Source organism: Peromyscus eremicus, chromosome 19, assembly GCF_949786415.1.
Source record: "Peromyscus eremicus chromosome 19, PerEre_H2_v1, whole genome shotgun sequence".
In the NCBI taxonomy this organism is placed as follows: Eukaryota; Metazoa; Chordata; class Mammalia; order Rodentia; family Cricetidae; genus Peromyscus; species Peromyscus eremicus.
In genome coordinates this window covers 75,715,549-75,732,415 of record NC_081435.1, presented here as the reverse complement: position 1 = coordinate 75,732,415, position 16,867 = coordinate 75,715,549, and the positions used below count along the sequence as shown (strand labels likewise).

Below are 16,867 nucleotides of genomic sequence, written 5' to 3'. Positions count from 1 at the left end.
AGTGTGGCTTTAAACTCACAAAGATCCGGATAGATCTCTGCCTCCCAAGTGATAGGATTAAAGGTATGTGTGCCACTATTTTCTGGCCTCTGTATCTAGTGGCTGTTCTGTTCTCTGACCCCAGATAAGTTTATTAGAGTGCACAATATTTTGGGGAACACAATATCACCACACAGTATCTTTCAAAAACAGTATATGACAGTGAGACTTAAAACTGCTGCTGCTTTTTGTGGAGATGATGTAGCTGTTCCTCTTGATAGGTTGTCTGGTCTGAGTGGTTTCATTGAGCATGATTTCATGCAGATTCTGTCTATATAACAACCAGCTGCTGTCTGTAGTTAAAACAACACTTGTCAGATTCTTTTCTTCCCTCAACTCCCACCTGTGTTAGCAGTGTGTTTCAGATGAATTTGTACTATAATTTACCATTCATGTATCTGTCCCTTCTACTGGCTTAAGATCGTAACTAGCATTCATATTATTGCACTGTGTTGTGTGTATAGTAGTGGCCAGTCAATCAGAGTGAGTTAGAGCTGTGGTCTCCTGATAATCAACTGCATTGCACTAAGTAGTTGGAAAGGTGTTACGTTTCTTCTTCTTCTAGTCAGGCAGTGCCCCTGTGATGGCCAAGAGCTATGGCCTTCAGGAGTATGAGGGGCCATAGAAAAGGCTGGTCTCACAGTACATGTGTGTGCTTGAAGTGAGGGCTTGTTCTTCCAAGGCATTCACAGTGCCTCACTGTGCTTTGCTCCTTCACCCTGGTGCACGGGCAGTGCTGAGTTTGCTCCTTCAGACCTGGTGCAGAAGATGAGCCTGGTCAGATAGAAAAGACCTAGTCCTGACCTGTATAATAAACAAAAACAAAAAACAAGGAGTAAACGAAGGACCCAGTATTTGCCCAATGCCCCGTATATAGCAGGCAGTTATCCTAAACTTCAGGGTGAAATTCCTAAGGATAGATTTGGACTCTTTTGTTTTGAAGCTTAAAAAAAACTCTGTTTTATTTGAAAACTAAAATGTTTAATTTTTTTTTCTTTTTCAGAAAATAGCTCCAGAGGTTAAATGAAGCTGGGCAGAGTTCATCCATGAAGCATCACAGCCCCTCCCGATGTTTGGGGATAGTTGCTCCAGAGAGAAATTGACCCGTTTGAATTAGGTAACTAGTCACAATGAAGAAAATTAGTTTGAAAACCTTCCGGAAATCTTTCAACCTGAGTAAAAGCAAAGACGAAACCGAGTTCATGGTGGTTCAGCCCCAGTCCCTCGCTGGCGACTTCGTGAAAGATGACTCCTTATTCGGGAGCTGCTATGGCAAGGACATGGCCAGCTGTGACATTGGCAGTGAGGAGGAGAAAGGGAAGAACAGGTCCAAAAGCGAAAGCCTGATGGGCACCTTGAAGAGGCGATTGTCCGCCAAGCAGAAGGGCAAGGGCAAGGGCGGGACTGCACCCACAGATGAGGACACCTTCTCCTCGGCTTCAGCGCCCGGGGGCCTCAAGGACGTGCGTGCCCCACGGCCCATCCGTTCTACATCATTGCGCAGCCACCACTACAGCCCCACACCCTGGCCGCTGAGGCCCACCAGCTCGGAGGAGACATGCATCAAGATGGAGATGCGGGTGAAGGCCCTGGTGCATGCTGCCAGCCCAGGCCCTGTCAACGGTGTGCGCAAGGAGCTGCGGGAGCTGCAACCCAAGGAGCTGCGGGACCTGCAGCCCAGGGAGCTAAGGGACCTGCAGCCAGAGCCACGCCCTGAGTCCCGCTGCAGCCCTGGTTCACCCGGGGACCTGCGCCTCCATCTGGAGGAACACGTGCCTGTAGTTATCGGACTCATGTCTCAGGACTACCTTCAGTACACCGTGCCTTTAGAAGACGGGATGTGCCCTCTAGAAGGGCCGCGCAACTGCTGCCTGGACACGTCCTCGCCCATGGAGGTGTCGGCCGTGCTGCCAGGGGCCAGCGCCTTCTCTGAAGACGACAGTCAGGTGGACCAGGACCTGGTTGTAGCCCCGGAGATCCTTGTGGATTCTTCGGTGAACAACTTGTTGATTGGCACCACAGGAGTCATGTTGCAGAACCCTAGAGCAGGTCATGACGATGCCCCTCCCCTCTCACCATTGCTACCTCCAATGCAGAATAACCCAATCCAAAGGAACTTCAGCGGCCTCTCAGGCCCGGACATGCACATGGCCGAAAGCGTGCGCTGTCATTTGAATTTCGATCCCAACTCTGCACCTGGGGTTTCAAGAGTTTATGACTCGGTGCAGAGCAGTGGGCCCATGGTTGTGACAAGTCTTACGGAGGAGCTGAAGAAGCTTGCAAAACAGGGGTGGTATTGGGGTCCTATCACACGCTGGGAGGCAGAGGGGAAGCTGGCAAACGTGCCTGATGGTTCTTTTCTTGTTCGGGATAGTTCCGATGACCGCTACCTTTTAAGCCTGAGCTTTCGTTCCCATGGTAAAACACTTCACACTAGAATTGAGCACTCAAATGGTAGGTTCAGCTTTTACGAACAGCCAGACGTAGAAGGGCATACATCTATAGTTGACTTAATTGAGCATTCAATCAGGGACTCTGAAAACGGAGCATTTTGTTATTCACGGTCACGGTTGCCTGGATCTGCGACTTACCCGGTCAGACTGACTAACCCAGTGTCCCGGTTCATGCAGGTGCGCTCTCTGCAGTACCTGTGCCGCTTCGTCATACGTCAGTACACCAGAATAGACCTGATTCAGAAACTGCCTCTGCCAAACAAGATGAAGGATTATTTGCAGGAGAAGCACTACTGAGAGATTAGGAGCCCTGCTTCTTGCACTTTGGGGTTCAGAAACAAGACTGGAGTACAGTTTACAGACTTACATCGCCATTGAAGTCTTTGCTGCCATAACTGTTTTAGTTTTTATGTCTGAAAGGGTCATCAATTTGTTCAGGGCTGGGGAAGTGTTTGCAAGGTGTCTTGAGTTTATTTTGATTCTTTGGAAAGGGTTGTCTTGAGTCTTGAGGATCTAGAAGTGTGAGTTATCTTTAAGAATAATCACAATGTGAATGACCAGATTCTCCCTAATGCCCCCCCCCCCAGTTCTTTGCTGCTATCCACTGTGATTCTTATGCATTAAAGCACATTTCATGTGTGTTCAACCCTAAGTAAAGTTGAATGAAACGTACAGAATAAAAATTGCTATGACGTTAAATGGCCCAGTTGAATAAATGTGTGGGATAAAACATATTTACATATACACTGAAAAATGATTTTTTTAAGTCTCACACTTTAAAAAAGATTTATTCAGAATTCTGAATTGACACAGTCTTGGTTAATGGAATGTAAATCTGCATCATATCTTGTACAACACTTTTCTAAATTATTTTCTAAGGATGTGATAGTTGTTTTGAATTTTTCTGTTGCCTTCGTTTTCATCTTGTGGTTTGTCTCTTTTGATAAATGGCCTTACATTAAAAATTGTAAGCAAATATATACCCAATTTAAAAATTGTTGCCTTTTCTGTCATTAAACTCGGGTACAAATTGGCATAACTTAAAGCCCTGTAAAGCCCAAACCATTGTTACAAAAGTGAGATAACCCTGGTCTCTTGTGAGCAGTGTGTATGGGTGTGTGTATGAGAGAGGTTCTTTCAGTTAAATGTTTGATCTGTGATTTCTTTAGTCAATACTTTTCTCCATAAACTTGACAAAACAAGTTTCATAAATGAGTTGTATTTTCTTACATTAAAGTTTATATAAAGTTGTAAATTGATTTGAATAGAAAAGTTATTTTGAATTTGACTTATCTTTCTTCTGTGTAGTCATTAGAGTGTGCTGGGTTTGACCATTCTGTCCCCAAAACAACCCTGAATGACATCGATTAAATAATTGGAAATTGTGTTGCATTGTGTGAGAAAAACTGTAAAACCATATCAGATATGCAAAAATAGTTTCCTGCTGTGACTGCCCTTTGAAGATTATGCTAATTATGCTAATTCTTAAGTAACTTGGCATCTCTTTTTTTTTTTTTTTTTTTTTTCTTTTTAATCATTGTGTTGGAGAATGATGTGCCAGGTTTTAAAGCTTATTTTGGAATATAGACTGTTAAGTTCAGAGTTCTGCAATGGTGTTACTAAAACTTTTAAGTGATAGTATTTAAAGATTGCCCCATTCAGAAAGTATTTCCAGCTACACATGCTTTAAAAAAAAAAAAAAAAATCACAAGGGGAAAGGTCTTAAGGTCAAACTTTCTGGCTTTGTCATCCAAACATATATGTATCTTTAAATTTTTCTCTATTTTTCTAGGGTTAGAATTGAGATATTACAAGAAAAGGCACAATGCCATTGTGTTACAGTGTTAATGGCATCTTGACTTCTAAGGAGCAAGGTACTTACTTTTGATGGAATGTTGGTTGGACCTTGTTACAAAGATTTTCATTTTCTGATGTCTTTCATCTAATATGATGGAATATGGAGTATATTGTAATAATACATGCATTCATTATAAGCTATTGGAGTAAGAACTATTACAGAGTTGTAGGCTTGTTATCAAATTAATGCAAGACACTTAACTATTTTTTTGGAAAACTATTTATTTTTAAACAACTGAAAATATATCTAGGGTGAAAGTCCCTGCATCTACGTTAGATGGCAGGTGTCACATAGTCACCGTATTGATGGTGAATGTCAAGATGGCTTCATATCTCAGAAACATGCACATGTTCTCAAGATCATGGCTCACTAACGTCTCTGGACTGTCCCCAACATGTCTCACATGAACATAGCTTGTTTCCTACTCTTTCTCATGGTGCCCTGTGTTTTGGATCTACCCATTAAATGTCAAGAGTATTCTGATTTTCATCTAAATCTTTCTAGTAATAAATTTTGTGTTATTTTTAGGGCAATCTTTATTACAAAAAACAACTTTTGATACTTAATATTAAAAAAACAACTTTTCATACTTAATATGACCTGTCCAATTCAATTTGAAATCATCATCAGGTTCTGATAGTTTATGAGTAAAAATCAGCATGTATTGAGAAATCAGATTCACAGAAAGGTGTATTATCAATATTTTTGTTTTTTTTGTAGCCAAGACATCCATTTGACAGAAATAAGGAACAGTGGGAAATAATGGCTTTGTAGGATGCTGTCTGTTAAAAATGGAAAGAGAAAGAGTAAGTCCTTGTCTTGTATCTTGGCTTAGATAGAAGTTGGTTAACTTTCTGGGTTTCTTTGAACTTAGATGATACAAACACAACCTGTAAGCTGTTCTTAAATCTGCACATTTAAAATTCCTAGGTTAAGGCAAGAAAATAGCAAGCAGGAAAGCTGCGTCCATTTGTAACAAGTGATTCAGTTTTTTTACTCAAATATTTCACCACTAAACTTGCTGAAGGCTGGAAGTTACTTTGGGGCTTCCTAAGACACTTAACACATTTTTATAAATATGAGAACTACAGAAAGTACTTGAAAAGTACCTTGTTTTCTCTAAGGAAGACTGTTTTTTTTCTACATGGTGCAATAATCTGAAAATTTAGGTCACATATCATAGTAAATAACCATGAAACTAAAAAATAATTTTAAAGAAACCAGCTACAGAGGGCAATCGTCTCGCTGTTGAATAAAATCATGTGCCATAAAGGCTAACTCATTGGCATTAAGGAGATAAAACAAAGTATATGTCATAGTTTCTGAGCCAGTATTACTGAAATAGGACGGCAGTTATTGAAATCTTACTGGTTTATGCAGTTTCTTTCCTAGTGCTAAGTATCTCTAACTGCTTTCAGGAATGCCAACTTTAATTACTTTACATTTCACGTTATATATGAAAGAAACTTATGAATGATTCAAAATAATATATTTTGATTTAAATCTGAATTTCTTTCATTGAATGTGAAGGGTTAATTAGAAAATGAAATGACATTACCAGCAATAGACAGTTTTGTTGAATATTCTTTAATGAAGAACAGTTGCCACTTCCACAAATAACTTTAAAATTATAAAGGTATTGGTACGTTAATAATAAAATTTGATTTCTTTTAATACTTTTTTAATCCTGTAAAGTTTTTATAACATCCTTTTTATTGACCAGTCATAATATAACAAGGCAAATATGTACTTTTTTTGAAAAGCGACCCAAATTCTCCAACCCGAGAGGATGAGGAGGTCTTAGAATTTCCTAACAGTATGTATTCATGTTGGGGTAAAGAAGTCTCATAGTTGGTGTGCTATGAAATTAATACCTGCAATCCAGATTGCTGTAGTTTACACTTTGTACGTTTCAAATCAGGTGTGTACTGTTTGTACTGAGAACACCACAGAATGAACTATCCAAAGTCCATTGATTTAATAAGTGTTTTGGTTTGTAAGCGAAGTATAGTAATTTCTTGCACATTTTTTGGAAATCAATTGTATAAAAAATTATGTATCTGCTTCTAGATACAGTGTGTAAATAAAAGTTTCATTCACAACATCTGCTGTCATCTGTCCAGGTGCAGGGCCTGACTTAATTAGTATATGATTAGCTAGAGTTTTGACATGTTCCATGAAATGGGCAGATACTGAAGAGTGGGAAAAAATAACATTTTAGTAAAAAGGGAACTGTGAAGTGTCATTCAAGATGACCAACCTAGGGGTCAATTGATGGTGCTGATAAACTGCAGTGGTTAATATAATGGTGGCTGGAGTGCATTGAGAGACTTGCTAAAAGACTAAATTAAAACTAGCAAAGGTAACAAAACCTTACAAAAAGCAAGTTAGGCTAAGTGATAAAATGTTTGGATTGGGACATTAAAAAGCATCTCATTATTTAATAGTATTTTACCAGAAAAAATTACAAGAGTTTTCCAATAACCACTGAATTTTATTGTCTGTTTGTAAAAAAATTTTGTGTGTGTGTGTGTGTCACTCGCTGCCTATTACTTCTGAAAGCAGGGTCTTTCTCTAAACTTGGAACTCAAATTTTCTTGGGTAGACCAGAAGCCAGCAAGCCTCAGGGATGCTGTCTGTCCCCCTCAGGGCTGGGGTTACAGTCGTGTGTGGGCCACCCAGCTTGTTAAATGAGTGCTGATCCAAACTATTCCTCATTATGCAGCAACAACCCTTAACCACTGAGCAACTCTCTAGCCCTAGTTATCTGCTTTTAAAGTTCCTGTCTTATTTTTCTCTAATGATAAAATACCCTGACCAAAGCAGTCTGAGGGAGGAAAGGTATTTTTGGCTCACAGTTCAAGGTATAGCCCATGTTAGGGAAGTTGAAACAGCAGGTGCCCAAAGCAGCTGGTCGTAGTAAATCCTCACCTTAAAGATCCATAAATGTTGCTGTTGTTCAATTTCACTTCTCCACGTAGTCTAGAAGCCCATCCAGGGAATGGTGATGCCAGTATGAGTGGGCATAAGTCCTAAGACAATTCCTGGTGATCCTAGAGTGCTTGACAACACTCTCACAGTACCGAAGCATCTTGAGTTAAATATTGCTTGAAAGATTTTCCCCAACATTATCTTAAAGTAAACCCTTTAAAAATGTCATAGCTAATTGAAAGATTAATTTTAATTTTACTTGTTCAGAAATACTTTTAAAAATTTGGTGTTAGTAGAACCCAAGTAATAGAGAGCTTTATCCAGAGCCTATTCAGTTGATAACATTGATATGATGGAACTAATGAAAAGCTTGATTATGAGACTAAATGGACAGGCCTCAGCCATTGTATGATAGAGTAGACTAAGAACCTATCAACATGTGCAGATGGACAGATTTTTAAAAAGTGACCCAGACGCTGATTTTCTTGACTATAGTATGTAAATATTGCACAAAGACACCACTTAGCACTGTCCTGTGTCTTAGTTTCTTTTCCTTTTGTGATAAAATACTCCGAAAAATGCAATTCAAGGGAGAAAGGATGTATTCTGGTTTGTGTTTCAAAGGTACAATCATGGTGTCACAACAGCAGGAATTTGAAGCAACTGATCACATGAATCCACAGTCAGGAAGCAGAAAGCGGTGAATGCTTATGCTCGGCTCATTTTCTCTTTTTTATACACTCTAGATCTCAGGCCCAGGGAATGATACTACCTGCTTTTGGAGTGGGCCTTCCCACCTCAGTTTAAGATAATCCCATAGATCTCTACATGAGCAAACTGGATGTGAGGTGGGATAATGAAGGGCAAGGGTTGGGGGAAAGAGAGTTTAGGGGAGCGGAAGAACCCAGCTGGATCAAGAACAGGGAGAACAAGGAAAGAGATACCATGATAAATGAAGAACCCATGGGAATAGGAAGAAGCAGAGTGCTAGAGAGGTCCCCAGAAATCCACAAAGATACCTCCACAATAGATTACTGGCAGTGGTCGAGAGACAGCCCGAACTGACCTATTCTGGTGATTAGATGGCCAAACACCCTAACTGTCGTGCTAGAAACATCATCCAATGACTGATGGAAGCAGATGCAGAGATCCACGGCCAGGCCCCAGGTGGAGCTCCAGGAGTCCAGTCGTCGAGAGAGAGGAGGGATTATATGAGCAAGAGATATTGAGACCATGATTGGAAAAAGCACAGGGACAAATAGCCAAACTAGTGGAAACACATGAACTATGAACCAATAGCTGAGGATCCCCCATGGAACTGGATCAGGACCTCTGGATAAGTGAGACAGGTGATTAACTTGAGCTATTTAGGAGGCCCCCAGGCAGTGGAACCAGGACCTGTCCTTAGTGCATGAGCTGACTTTTTGGAACCTAGGGCCTATGCAGGGACACTTTGCTCAGCCTGGGTGAAGGGAGGAGGGGACTAGACCTGCCTCAACTGAATCTTCCAGGCTGAGCTGAATCCCCAGGGGAGTCCTTGCCTTGGAGGAGATGGGAATGGGGGGTGGATTGGGGGAAGAGGGGGGATGGGAGGAGGGAGGACAGGGGAATCCGTGTGTGATATGTAAAGTTAAATCAATTATAAAATTAAAAAACAACAACAAAAAGGTAATCCTGTATAGGCAAGCTCAGAGCTAGATAATCCAATGAGGCCTGTTTCCTGGTTTTGTCCTGTTGATACTTAACACTAATTGTCATACCTTCTTTTCTCAGTTATTATCTTACTTGATAATAACACATCACTGTGAAGTCAGAATGATTCTCTAAAATCCTCTATGGCATGGCTTAAGTCATTTCAAATCCCAAGATTTAATAAAATCTAAATAACAAGTAGCTTCAGGGTTTAGCTTAGCCAAGAATAGTTGTTCCATTTAATGCCCTGCAGGGCAGACGTCAAAGGCAAGACTGAACTTCTTTTATTGGCCCAAAGACCATCATCACAAGAGGATGTACAGATCTGTAGCCTGCTTCTTGACTGTCTTATCTAGGGTGTGTTTAGGAACATGGTGAAACTTATTACCAACCTAGCTTTTGGTTCTAGAGCTCTCCCTAATGTAGTTGCAGGACTGTTTCTAAGAAAATGGATGGCTCTTGTCAGTAGAGCACATACAGCAAAATTTTGAAGACCCCAATGTGTCCTTCCTGGCCTCATGGGCAGTGTTCATGACAATCCAGAGCATTTCAGACTGTCTATGAGTAAAGCCGGACTCAGGCCTGCAGGCCCAAGGATCTGAGATGCAGCCCAGGTAGTATTCAATAGTGACAGCATACTTGGAATGATATCTTCAGAGTTGAACTTCTTACAGTTATTTTGAGCACTTGAAATTTTTGTGTTTTATGTGAATTACTTAATTTTTTTTACATTTTAAATTTTAAGAAAATTGCATCATTTCCTCTTTCCCTTTTCTCCCTCCAGCCCCTTCCAACTCCTTCCATGTTCTCCCCTTCACTGACATATTGATAGCATCCTCCCAGATTGTTAGACACATGTGCACCCAGGCACGTAAACACACACACACACAAACACACACACACATGTGTACACAAATATATAAACACAACCTGCTTTTATCCTCCATCCTATTGCTAGAGTCATTCATTCTACCCCGCAGAAGAAGAGGGGGACTTGCTGAGAGGCCAGATGGTGTCCCTAAAGGTTTTACTGTCTCTGTGAGGAGGGCAAGAGGAGAGAACCATGCCCTGAGGACGAAGGACCTGGTGCCACAATAGCAGCTAACTCACTGGAAACATCAGTCTGGCCTTGGAATGCTAAATTTACTCTTATGCTTAAGAGCCAATTTCTTTTACTACCACCTTCAAATTCTTAACTCCTTGCCCCTGCCCCAGGCCCAGATGTTTTCTTTCTTTTCTGAAGCTTTTAACTTCTGAATAAAAATAGTTAACCTTTATTTCGGTTGAATTTGTCTTCACAGAGCCTGATAGTTTGGCCTCCAGTGATGTTTTTACTTTTCTTTTAAAATCTCTGCCCTGGGTCTGGAGAGATGGCCCAGGCTTCCCTTTAAAAAGGTTCACTGCTCATTAGATACTATGAGTTTTATTCATGGCACGGATGTGGGCAGCTCACGGCTATCTTTAACCAAAGCAACAAGGGACCTCTCTTCTCTGTAAGACTTCACTACCACATGAGGATTTTTTCCTGGGTCATCTGTGCCTTTGAAGTGGCAGTTTGGTGTGTGAATAGGGTGTTCTGTACTTAGGTAATTCAGTTTTTGCAGGAAGATCAGTCATGAACCCATGTTAGCATGGCTTTAGCTAGACATGGGACTCATACCTAAAATCTGAGCACTCGGAAGTTAGAGGCAGGAAGATCAGGAGTCCAAGATCATCCTCTGCTTACATGCATGTTCAAGATTAGTCTAGGCTACATAGAACTGTTTCAAACAAAAGGAACCACTGGCTTTGAGGAGAAAAAGGAGCTGTTTGCTAGGATGGATCATGGGAGAAGTCAAATCGGGCTTCGGAAGTGCCGAGGCCTGACCCTGGCAAGGAACCAGTAGTGTCTCTAAGTACAGCTAAGTTTGTATGTGTATGTACGTGTGCTCCTGAGTTCAGGTGTTTGAGTATGTATGCATGCATGTATGTACATGTGTGCAACTGTGTGAAAGCCAGAGGTTAACAGGACGTCTTCCTCAGTGGCTTTGCTTTATTTTTTGAGAGAGGGTCTCTCCCCGAAGTTGAGCTTGCTGTCTCAGATTAGAATAGCTACTTAGTAAGCCCCAGGAATCTACCAGTTTTCACCCTTCAGCACTCACAGGAATGGCTGCCACGCCCAGCTTTTTATGTGGGGTTTAGGGATCAAAATTCAGTGCCTACCGGCTGAGCCATCTCCCAGCCCCTACAGCTGAGTTCTGTAGCCATGTTCCTTTAACTGCTTTTGTACAAGACTACACTCTTCCCTACTTAGGACCATGAAGCCTGACCAGCAAGCATTCCTGGAAGATAGGAGTTTTCTCTTGGGAATGCCTCCCTTGGATTAGAAACATGAAGAAAAGCGAAAAGACTTCAGTATAGAACCAGGCCCAAATCCCAACTGCAGCATGGGTTCATGTGATTCATAGACAAGGACAGGGAGGTGTCTATTGATGGAAGGTAGATTTATCTTAGCTATAGTCCCTACTTCCCTGGCTCTTTAACCTAGTCTCTAGCCTCATTTATGTAGCCCTGGACTCTCCCTGTTTTCTACTAGTTTTTAGTGTGTTTTTGCATGTTATATATGACTCTATAGTATCTTGATGAGTTAAAGCTTGTGGGCAAACCCAAGCGACAACTAAGAAAGTATTTCTTTTGCTTTCTGTAATTATCTGAGTGGCTGTATCTACTCTGGTATTGAAGTCATTCCTGTGTTGATTTGATTTTAGTGTATTCTTACCCATTCTCCATCCAAGACTTTGTTGATTGTAATCCAGTTTTGCCATCGTTATCCTGAAGTACTATTTTTGTTTATTCTCTATCACACTGACACATGTAATTCCAATATGTAACAAACTTTTCTTTTACAAACAAAAAGGATTTGATTTTTATTGTTGTTAAAGATTCAATTCTAATACAAGCCTCCCAGACTCACTGCAAATAAATTAAAGGCAAGAGAGAGGTCAAGCTGCTGAAGCTCTTCTTATAATATTGAAAACCTACAGCTTCTTTTTTCACTGGCACAGTGAAGCCATGGTAATGAAAATAACACGAAGAGGCAGGAAGCAAAATTACACACCAGTACTTTGCTCTCATAGGACCTTGGGGTTCTCAGGAAATGTGCCTGCATGACCCTAAGTCATTTACAGAATGAGTTTTTCACAGTTTTGATCACTTTTAAAGCCAGTCTTTTGATTGACCCATATCATAGTTTCTTCTTTTCCACATGAGAACATTTCTTCAGAGCAGAAAAGTTTGTGAAATGTAACTTTGATCTATTTACTTTGATTTTTTGGGGAAAATATGGCTGTAATTCGCTTATTAGAAATCATGTAATATTTAAGCGTTCAGTTAGCAAGGACGACTAATATGTGGCATATAGAAGTTTATATTTATGCCGTTGACTCGCACTCACTGTTTGAATCCTAACTGCAGACTTCACTCATAGTGAAGGCTGGTTTTGGTTTAGTTCTCTTTGTGCGTATATGTGTGTTTTTTTAAAACTACATCTAAGGAAGTAGTTTTTCCCTGTTTAGAATTTGAAGACAATTGGTGGAATCCAGAAATCTAGCAAATGCCAGCTGGAAGGGGAAATCTGAACTTGAGTTCTTAGAACAGTTTAAATCAAGATACTAATTTTTCTCCCTTTTTGACTAGCATTCTGCAATACCTGTACATTTATATTGTCTTCAGTCATTGGGATTTTACAAACTACCTACGTTTGCTCTGTAATTGGATGATTAAATGTAAGTTCTACATTTAATTAATAATTTAGTTACTTTGAGTTATTAACTCAAGAGTATAAAGGAGTTCATGTAAGAACATAAAATATGTAGTATTATCAACTACTAAATTGTTATCCTTCATCATTAATTGACACAACCTTGGATTTTAACCCTGCTGTTAAAATGGATTGGAAGGATTTCCCTATTTATAAGAACTGGATTTTAAGGTCAGAAAAGAATAGGAATATATTTCTTTGGTTTTCTGAAGAAGTTAAAATGCAAGGTATAGAAATGCTCAAAAAAGTATATATGTTTAGAAAACTCTGGTTACAAGAAATGTATTCATTTTTCATTCAGTTTTTTCCCATATCAACCTCAGAATAAAAGTTCAGCTGTAACATGGTAAAATTTCAGCTGTAACAACATAATACTGGTTTCTGTTCAGAGCTCCTGCTAATACATTCAGATCTAGAGGTTGAATACATACTAAGAGATCTATTTGAATTTCCTTCTATATTTTTAGTACATTTTTCATCAAGTTACTTTTGTTTTTCTTCATCTAAGTAGACCACAGGATAAAGTTCTTGTAGTTGGAAGATTTCCTGTGTCCTGCCTGGCCCATGGTCAGGAAAAATCTCTCACCCACAGTTCCACAGCCTTTTATAAAATAATCACACAGAGGCTTAATATTATTTATAACTGCTTGGCCATTAGCCAAGCCATGTCACTTCCTGTCTCAACCTCCCTAATGCTGGGATTAAAGGTGTGTGACTCCCAGGTACTGGAGTTAAAGGTGTGTGCCACCACTGCCTGGCTCTGTTTCCTAGACTGAGTCAATCTCATGTAGTCTAGGGTGGGTTTGAACTCACAGAGATCCATATGGATCTCTGCCTCCTGAGTGCTAGGATTAAAGGTGTATGTCACCACTGCCTGGCCTCTATGTTTAACCTTGTGGCTTGTTCTGTTCTCTGATCTTCAGGCAAATTTTATTAGGGTACACAATATATCACCACAACTCAAGAAGCCAAATCAGCTCACAATCAGAATGAACAGTAGATAGACTCTTTCCAAGAGTCCAGATATGAACCATCTTTCAGACATGGAGACTTTAGCTCTATGAGGCTCCTGATGTAATGTCTACAGAACTGTGAGATTATATAAATCTGTTATTTGGGGACTGTGGAGATTTGTATTTGTTACATACAGCAAACAACAGGAAATATGATGGACATGTTATTTAAGACTTGTTTTACTTTACAAGAGTAAACTTGTTTTTATTTTATTTTACTTTTTGTGTATAGTTATACATATCTGTGTATATATGTGAGTGGATTGTGTGCCCTCAGAGGCCAGCAGAAAGCATAAGGTCTCCGGAGCTAAGCTACAGGGAGTTGTAAGCAGTCAAATGCAGGTGGTTGGATCTAAACTCCAGTCCTCTGCTAAAAGCAGTAAATGCTCTTAACCGCTCAGCCATCTCTCCATTCCTGTAAGTTTGTTTTGAGTATACAAAAATTTAAATCTCTAGTAAGAATTTATGGATGCTTTCTTGGTGAGATTAATACATATAATTCAAACTAGTAGACTCTTTCCAACTCTTCTTCAATTAGGTATACTGCATAAGAATCCTGGCAGCTTTGCAGCCCATGACCTTGGATAATGACCTCTGATATTTAAGATACTGTGGATGCTCTCAGTGTCACATCTATGCCTGTTTAGCTACAGTAGTTTAGCATCATGGCTGCGTAGAGGCTAACATTCCCTCTGTTGATAGATGGTGTTATGTGCCTTATCTTTTGATTTAAGATGGTTTGTGACTACTTTGACAGTAAACAGTAGTGACCATTTATGACTTCTGGTGGTTAGATTATGAAAGGCCAAGCTGCTTCAGTCTTGGATCTGAGTCATAACATGTTAAGTTCTGGTTCTTATGAGATTACCTTGTTGGGGAGGCTCCACATAGGTACCCCACTCAACAAATCTACTGGAGCTAGCCCATAGCCACCTTGCTCAGAGAGATATTTTTATGCCTTGATACTACCACTTAGGGTCCCTTCAGGGTATTCCATTTTCCTATTAAGAACCATAAGTGATATTTGCCAACCTGTCATAAAACTGAAGAATGTCTAAGATTATCCCTACTCCAATTCCAGACCTAAAAAAAATCATGAAACATAATGGCTTTTATCTTCAGACAACAATTTAAGCTTTTGGAAAAGTTTTTAGGTAGCAATAAATGACTGTAACAAAAATTGATTAGGCACATATTTTGATGGGACCTCTATAGCCTCAATATCTAATTTATCTTTGAGTTAAAGCTGTGGATTATGCTTAAAAGAGATAAATGGAAAATTTTTTCCTGCAGGAAAAAATATCACCACTAGTAGTCACCAGGCTCTCCCATAGAGCAGAATTCTTATTCAGTGATGGTGATCAGGTGGTAAGGAGATGTGTGAATTCTACACTTAGCAAAAGTGATTGGTTAGTTGTTTCACTCTTGCCCAAAAATAAGAGTTTTATGTTTTGTGATTTTTTAGAATCCATTGAGATATTCTTTAATGTTCTAAAATATAATCATTTATTGAAACCTGCCAAATGTTCATATGATACACACATTTTTTTTGTGTGAATGTGTTTTTAAATATCTGTTGTTCATATTTTTCAATCTTTCTGTAACAAAACACTTGGTTATTATGACTGTCATTCAGGCCTCCTTCCAGAAACATCAGATGAACCAACTCTGAGATGAGGTGAGAGCTCTCAGAGGTGTGCCCTTGTTACACCCTCATAAACTTCCTGAATTCAAGGCAGTGAGATTAATCTTATGGCTAGGATGAGGCAAGGCAAGGGTGTGGCCTCAGGCAGGCAGGTTTATATTCTAAAGGCCCTCTGGTTTATGGAGACTTTACTTCAACCCATTTCATGTTATTTTGAAAGACTTGCAGCATGGCTAACTAATAAAATAAAATGCTGGCTGAACCTCAAGTAACTCTCAAACAATGTTTTACATATTTACAGAATATTTCTCTTTTTAAATGACATTTATTTATGAGTGTATGTATATGTGTATGCAAACAAAATCATGCACACATGCTCACCCATGCTATAATTCATATGTGGACATCAGAGGACACCTGGGGGAATAGGTTCAATCATGTTGGTCCCAGGGATTGAGCTCAAGTGGTCAGACATGGCAGTAAGTGCCTTAAGTCCTGGTGCCATCTTGTTGCCCCATTTACAGAGTGTTTCTTTCCTGCCTGCTGGTTCTATATATTTGATAAGTATTTGTATGTCATGCATGCATGTATACATGTTCATGAGTGTACACATGAGTGCCTAAATTACTTTCCACTTTGAGACAGTATGTTTCTTGAACCTGGGGCTTGATGCCTCGGCTAGGCTGACTGTACACCAAGCTGCAGGAACCTTCCTGCCTCTGCCTCCAACCCCCACAGGGGTTGTAGTCTACCACCCTACTTTTTATGTGGGTACTGGGGAACTGAACTCCGGGCCTCATGCTTGTGTAACAAGCAGTTTACCAACTGAGCTGTTTCCCCAGCTCCACTGGTTCTGGACATTTCAGTTTTGTTTACTTTGTGGAAGTTGTTTGAAAACAGCTAACTTTTAAACATTGTCTTATCTCTTTTCATTCTGGTTCTTCCGTCATGTCAGTGGTTCTCAACATGTGGGTTGCAACCCCTTTTGGGGGGCGAGTGTCAAAGGGCTTTCTCACAAGGGTGGCCTAAGACTATGGGAAAATACAGATATTTACATTATGATTCATAGCAGTAGCAAAATTACAGTTATGAAGTAGCAACAAAAATAATTTTATGTTGGGAGTCACCACAACATGAGGTACTGTATTAAAGGGTCACAGCATTAGGGAGGTTGAGAACCACTGCTGTATATCTTTTTTTAATCCCTTTATTCCTTTTTATTTAGGTATGTGGGTATCAGAGAATGAGTAGACTGCCTTAATTGCAATGATTTGAATGAGCCAGTTTGATTTGTCTACCTTATCTGAATTTCCTTCATACCCCTGCCTAGTTTCTGGGAGGTGCTGGGATCCAGAGTGACTCAGTTGAGTGTGCTGAGTCACCAGGAGAGTGCCTGGGAGCCAGAGGCTGGATGGAGATCTAAAGTCCTTGCCATCT

At 40.1% G+C, this 16,867-nt stretch overlaps 1 protein-coding gene across 4 annotated transcripts in view; it reads left to right on the top strand.

Annotated features, from left to right (window-relative positions):
• Nucleotides 1–6,452, top strand: part of Socs6 (suppressor of cytokine signaling 6) — a 30,873-nt gene extending 24,421 nt beyond the window's left edge. For 3 of the 4 annotated variants that reach the window (XM_059246348.1, XM_059246347.1, XM_059246350.1), the window contains one exon: nucleotides 1,043–3,780. In XM_059246348.1, coding sequence (XP_059102331.1) covers nucleotides 1,170–2,789 — 1,620 coding nt within the window. In that variant the 5' untranslated portion in view covers nucleotides 1,043–1,169 and the 3' untranslated portion in view covers nucleotides 2,790–3,780. Of the gene's footprint in view, nucleotides 1–1,042; nucleotides 3,781–4,284; nucleotides 4,367–5,070 lie in introns of those variants that run through there. The other variant, XR_009375285.1, reaches the window with a different exon arrangement.
• Nucleotides 6,453–16,867: the final 10,415 nt, after the last annotated feature.